This window comes from Priapulus caudatus, unplaced genomic scaffold, assembly GCF_000485595.1.
Source record: "Priapulus caudatus unplaced genomic scaffold, Priapulus_caudatus-5.0.1 Scaffold488, whole genome shotgun sequence".
NCBI classification, from domain to species: Eukaryota; Metazoa; Priapulida; class Priapulimorpha; order Priapulimorphida; family Priapulidae; genus Priapulus; species Priapulus caudatus.
In genome coordinates this window covers 19,155-24,900 of record NW_014577549.1, presented here as the reverse complement: position 1 = coordinate 24,900, position 5,746 = coordinate 19,155, and the positions used below count along the sequence as shown (strand labels likewise).

The 5,746-nt window shown below is 51.4% G+C and overlaps 1 protein-coding gene and 1 long non-coding RNA gene across 2 annotated transcripts in view; both read left to right on the top strand.

The window, feature by feature from the left end:
* Nucleotides 1-5,133, top strand: part of LOC106810932 — a 25,156-nt gene extending 20,023 nt beyond the window's left edge. Inside the window, exons 6-8 of the mRNA XM_014814417.1 lie at nt 2,603-2,862; nt 3,341-3,353; nt 4,937-5,133. Of these exons, the coding sequence (XP_014669903.1) occupies nt 2,603-2,862; nt 3,341-3,353; nt 4,937-5,133 (470 nt within the window). The remainder of the gene's footprint in view (nt 1-2,602; nt 2,863-3,340; nt 3,354-4,936) is intronic.
* Nucleotides 553-2,528, top strand: LOC106810944. The gene is made up of 3 exons (XR_001394083.1): nt 553-620; nt 1,737-1,875; nt 2,407-2,528. It is a non-coding gene; the product is annotated as an uncharacterized LOC106810944 (long non-coding RNA).
* Nucleotides 5,134-5,746: the final 613 nt, after the last annotated feature.

Below are 5,746 nucleotides of genomic sequence, written 5' to 3'. Positions count from 1 at the left end.
CCGAAACCAATACTAAAACAGAGCACAGCCAGGACCAGTTCAGAGGTTACGACTGCATTGTTTATCAAGAGGCTTTGAAATGACAAGTGCAACCCATTCCCACATGCTGTTACGTGCCGTACGTGCCATACGTACATGCCGTACGTGGGGAGCTCAACAGTTCGAGACGCCAGGAATCTTTACATATTTCCACCAGAGAATAACACGAAAAACATTGTTTATCAAGAGGTTTTCAAATGAAAAGTGTAACCTATTCGTACATGCTGTTATAATAACTATTTGTCATTTACACCATATTACTATTATGTTCCAGGGGTTCTAAGTTGGGTTGTGCTGTCATATAAATGTCATATGTAACAGTTTTTCCCATGCTTATTATCTTATTAGACTGATTTCTAAATATTCATATTGTGTGCAATGTTATTGTCGATTTTTACCCAATGTTCCTATTGTGTCCCATTATTACTTAGTAGTATGAATTAGTAGCACGATTTTACCCAGCGCAGCGGGTACCCGCAGCTAGTTATCACTATATCTGTTTTGCGATGTTATAGGGGGAGCCACTGGACAGCACGCCTCACACTGCACAGAACCAGTATAGAGAGTGGTCGGATGATCAGGTAAATAAACACGAACCGACGAATTTGCTTGCTGGCTGTTAAGTCCCCACAGCTAATGCATACACGCGTTTTGCAGAAAAGATCACTCTAGAAATCTTTGATGGAAATGAATGCAATTGCATGCAGTGTCCCTTCGTACACTCAGGATACCACTGCCACAATGCTAGCACAATTTTTAAAGTGGGCGGAGCTCCGGGGAAATCCAGTGAATGGAGATTCGTAAACAGCGCATGATTTGAAAGAGGTAACTGGGCGCACAATCCGCGTACTATTTCGTGTAACTATTTTATCAAATTTTTCATGAAATAACGGTCGGATTTTTAATATCTTTGCAACTTTTATTAGTCCAAATCTTATTACATAGGATACGAGTAACCTAGCCGCTGTAAAACTTGTGGTAAAAAAGCGTTAGAAATTCTCACGGAAATCTCCTTGTGGCAGTGGTGAATTGAGCGAGGGCGAGCGATTGGTTTGATGATCAGGTAAATAAACACGAACCGACGAATTTGCTTGCTGGCTAACTAGTTCCCACAGCTAATGCATACATGCGTTTTGCAGAAAAGATTACTCTAGAAATCTTTGATGGAAATGAATGTCTGCCATGCAAGATGCAGTGTCTGTGTAGACTGTGCTGCCATCTGTCGTGTACAGAGCATATTAATTGCATTTGCTGCCATTCGTGTGTGCGTGTGCGTGCGTGTGTGCGTGCGCGTGCGTGTCTTACGTGATGTGTGCTTATATACAGGCGCTACTGCTGCAACCCAGACCATCTCCAAATGTTAAACCCAATAGCAAACATGCGTCTGTCACACGCGTGAACGCAGGCATCAAGCAAAAGGTTGGTTCTTCCCTTCCCCTTACATCCAAGTGAGATCCCTAACATCTGAGTGACGAATCCTGAATCCCTGCTCCCCATGCATGTTTGTTCACAAGATCCTGCACTGCAATCACTTCCGTGTGCACCACTGCTTTTTTTTGCTGCTTTTTTGTCTTTTCTTGCTTTTGCGCTTTCAATGTGCCAGTCGTTGTGTTTTCGTTTTGTCTACGCGTTTGTTTGTTGATGCGTTGCCTAGCGACCCGCCGCCATCGTTCACGGCGTCGTTGCGTACGTTACAGGCCATCATCACTCAGGATGGAGCGTACCGCTCCCCGCCTGTGCGCTCCCCCGTGGCTCGTGACTCACCCAGCTTCCCGGGGAAGACACCTATGTCTCTATCATCGCAGTCAACATCAGACAACTCCATGACCCCTCAAGGTGCGATATAATTAATTATCATATTAAAAAGGTGAAGTGAAGGGTGAGGTCATCATCATGGGTGAGCTCTCTTCCCCAAGATGGTGTTCGGTTATGCGGTTATTTTTTGTTAGTTCTTATTGATGAGTTTTGTTTAATTTTAATAAAGTCTGGTCTTAGTCAATGTATGCAACAAAGTATTGTTTTAAAATTAATTGTTAATTAATTACCTTATGTATAATTAGTTTTTAGTCATTTAACAATGTCAATAATCAAGGTGCTTAATTTATCTGTCCTGTGTAATTAGTGAAACTGCAGTGATGTCAATTTTACTGCTCGCTGTGTTCTTGCCATGTAGCAACGATTCATCGGTATCAAACACCTTAGTCAGGTTCACTATGTAAAACAAATGTAATTTCATTTTGGAGATTAGCAAACCTGCAAATTTTTAGAATCACCAGAGCATGGAGAATCTGAAAATCAATGTTGGCATTTGCACGAACACCTGCATGGCGACCATTTTGGATTTACCTTGTTAATCGTCATCATCAGCAGGTAAACACGTGATGCCGTCACCATCCGATGTCACCGCGGCGATCGACGACGTGCCATTGCGCCGTCACGTGCGCGGCAACCAATCAGGAGCGCGTCCGCAGTCAGCGTTTATCCCGCGTTCGGACAGCCTAATAGAAAGAAGAGGCGAGAGAAGAGGGAAGGGGATGAGAGGGAAGAAAAAACGACATCAAAAATAATACTGCAGTCACGACTTCCAACAAGCCGGAGGAGGAGAGTGTTCCCGACACTTTCGACATGCACAAGTCTAAACTGGACAGCGCCATCTCACAGCTGGAGGACCTCTATCACAACCTGACGTTGGATGAGGTGCAGCTAATGGAGGAGGCAGGCTCCTCCCTGCCTCAAGCTCCTCCTCCTCCTCCTCCGCCTTTTCAGCTGCAGAAGACGAAGGAGCCGCCGCGCTGGCTGTCACGCAAGCACGATACGTCACAGGTAAGTGATGGGGAAAACATAGTAAACAGTCATTAAATAAGTTTATTCGGTTGGTAGATAATAGATCTATCTTGGTTCATTTTTACTCAACCGTGTTCATTCAAAATATCACTGCTGACGTTTCTGCTCCTATCTGGAGGCTTGATCACCACACCATCTGGTGGTCAATTTGATAACTTCAGTCAGCTTTGAGAAAGCCTCCTGATAGGATGCGACTACTCAGGATAGGACTACTCAGCAGTACGGTTTGATCAACACGGTTGAGTAACAATGAACCAAGATAGATCTATAATAAACAGTATTTTTGTTTAAATATATTTCTATATATTTTCAGTATATTGACATTATAAAAATATACAGGGTACTGCTTGTTATTTATATGCTGTTATTATATTAGATAATTTAATAAGTTATTAAAAATGCCAGTTATTATGTGTTAGTGTTCATACTTAATTACCTCTTGTGTGTTCGTCAATAGAGTTATGCTATGTGTAATTGTCGTGAACGTGAGACAGTGCGTGTGTTAATGTCAGAGCGTGAGGGAGAGAGCACATGAAGGAGAGAGAGAGCGAGCATGAAAGGGTAAGATTCAGAGAGAGAGGGCTAGAGAGAGAGAGAGAGAGAGAGAGAGAGAGAGATTAAGAGCCCGAGTTAAACAGCTCCAAGTTAAGAGCCAGAGTTAAACGCTCCACCACGTATTATAGAAGAATCCAGACATTCAATCAGGATATACATTCAGGATTTAGGGCGTAATGGGTTCACCAAGGAAATGAACAAAACACGCCATGGAACACAACACACACACACGCGCGCACACGCACACGGCACTCGCAACACTGCCACGCACACGCACACGCACACGCCCACACGCACACGGCACACGCACACGCACACGCACACGCACACGCAACACGCCACACGCACACACACACACCACAACACACACACACACACACACACCACACCACACACACACACCACACACACACACACCGCATGCATGCCCGAATTGCCACCTCAGCTCGACGTCACACACGCCCCACACGCTACACTCGCACACGAACACACGCGCGCCACGCACACGCCACACACGCCACACCGCACACCGCACACGGCGCACACGCCACACGCAACACGCACCACGCACACGCACACGCACACGCACACACACACACACACACACAGCACACACCCACCACACCACCACACACACACACGAACGCACTCGCGCTGCTGCTCCGCGCTCAGCGCATCGCGCGCGCGCGACGCCGCAGCGCCACGCACACGCCACGCACACGCCACGCACGCACGCACACACACACACACCCACACACACACACACACCACACACCACACACACCATGCATGCACGAACGCCCACGCGCACGCGTACATACACGCACGTGCACGGCGCACACGCACACACACACGCAACACGCACACGCGACACGCACACGCACACGCACGACGCCACACGCACACGCACCCGCACACGCGGCCGCCGCGCACGTGCCACGCACGACGCACACGCCACACAGATAACTGCGTATATCAACGACAGCACACCCTACCGTCGTGGTCACGTACGGGCAGCACGGGTGAGGGCGGGGCGGCTGCGTGCGGCTCCCTTGTGCCGCACGACAACAGCCGCTGCCTCAGCGCGCGCCGTCTGCACACTCAGGTTGCTCAGTAGATCGTCCAGCTCCTGATCTGACATCGGGGATCCCCGCGGACTCGTCACGGGCGGCGGATCGTGTAGCAGCGGTCGCGCGACGGCAGGCAGCTGCAAGCCGTGGCGGAGCGACGGGAGACGCCACCGCGTGCGTCCACGCTGCGGGTACGCCAGCCGGCGCCCGCGCCGTGAACGACCGGCGCGTCGCCGTCAGCGACCACCTGCTGGCGATGCGTCGTCGCCCTGCACGACCGGCCAACACGGCGCGTGCTCGCGCTGCGATTCGCCGCCGACGACTGATAGGCTGCTACGCACGTCCGACGCGGACGCGCGGCGACCGAACACCGGCCCGTCGGTCCGCCCGCAGGCGGGCGCACTGGGCCGGCCCGTGCTCCCACGCAGGGGCGCGCCACCAGGCCCCGACGCCGTGCCTCACCGCGCAGCGGCGCCACTTCGGCCCGTGCTCCCACGCAGGGGGCGCCACCGCCGGGCCGTCGTACTACATAGTAGCTGGGTCGGAGTCCGGTGTAGTAGGCGGCGCCTGGGTCGACGTACCCGTCGAAGCGACCGGCCGCCGCAGCCTCATCGCGCTGGCGTGACCCCGCGCGGCCGTGGCGTTCTGAGGGGCGGGGGGGCGGGGGGGGCCCAGCATGGGCTCTGCTGCGCGCGCTGGCTCGAGTCGCTCTCCTCGCGCGCCTGCTCCGTGTCCGACTTCGAGAACTGCTTGACGAGCTCGGCGATGTTGCCGGACATGGAACGGCGGATCGGATGATGGCGGTGTGAGCGGCGCGTCGGGCAGCAATCGTCGTCCGTGCGCTGCGTACGCGGTGTCGACCGAGGCTGTCCGAGCGCGGGATGAACGCTGACTGCGGAGGCGCTCCGCATTGGTGCCGCCGCACCTGACGGCGCAACGGCACGTCGTTCGATCGCCGCCGGTGACATTCGGATAGGTGACGCATCACGTGTTACTGCTGATGATGATGATGACGATTAACCAAGGTAAATCCAAAATCGGTGCATGCAGGTGTGCGTGCAAACGCCAAACATTGATTTTCAGATTCCATGCTCTGGGGTGATGGCGAAAAATTTTGCAGATTTTGCTAATCTCCAAACGAAATGATATTTGTTTGACATAGTGAACCTAGACTACGGTGTTTGAGACCGATGAAATCGTTGCTACACGGCCAAAGAACACCAGCAGCAGCTAAAATT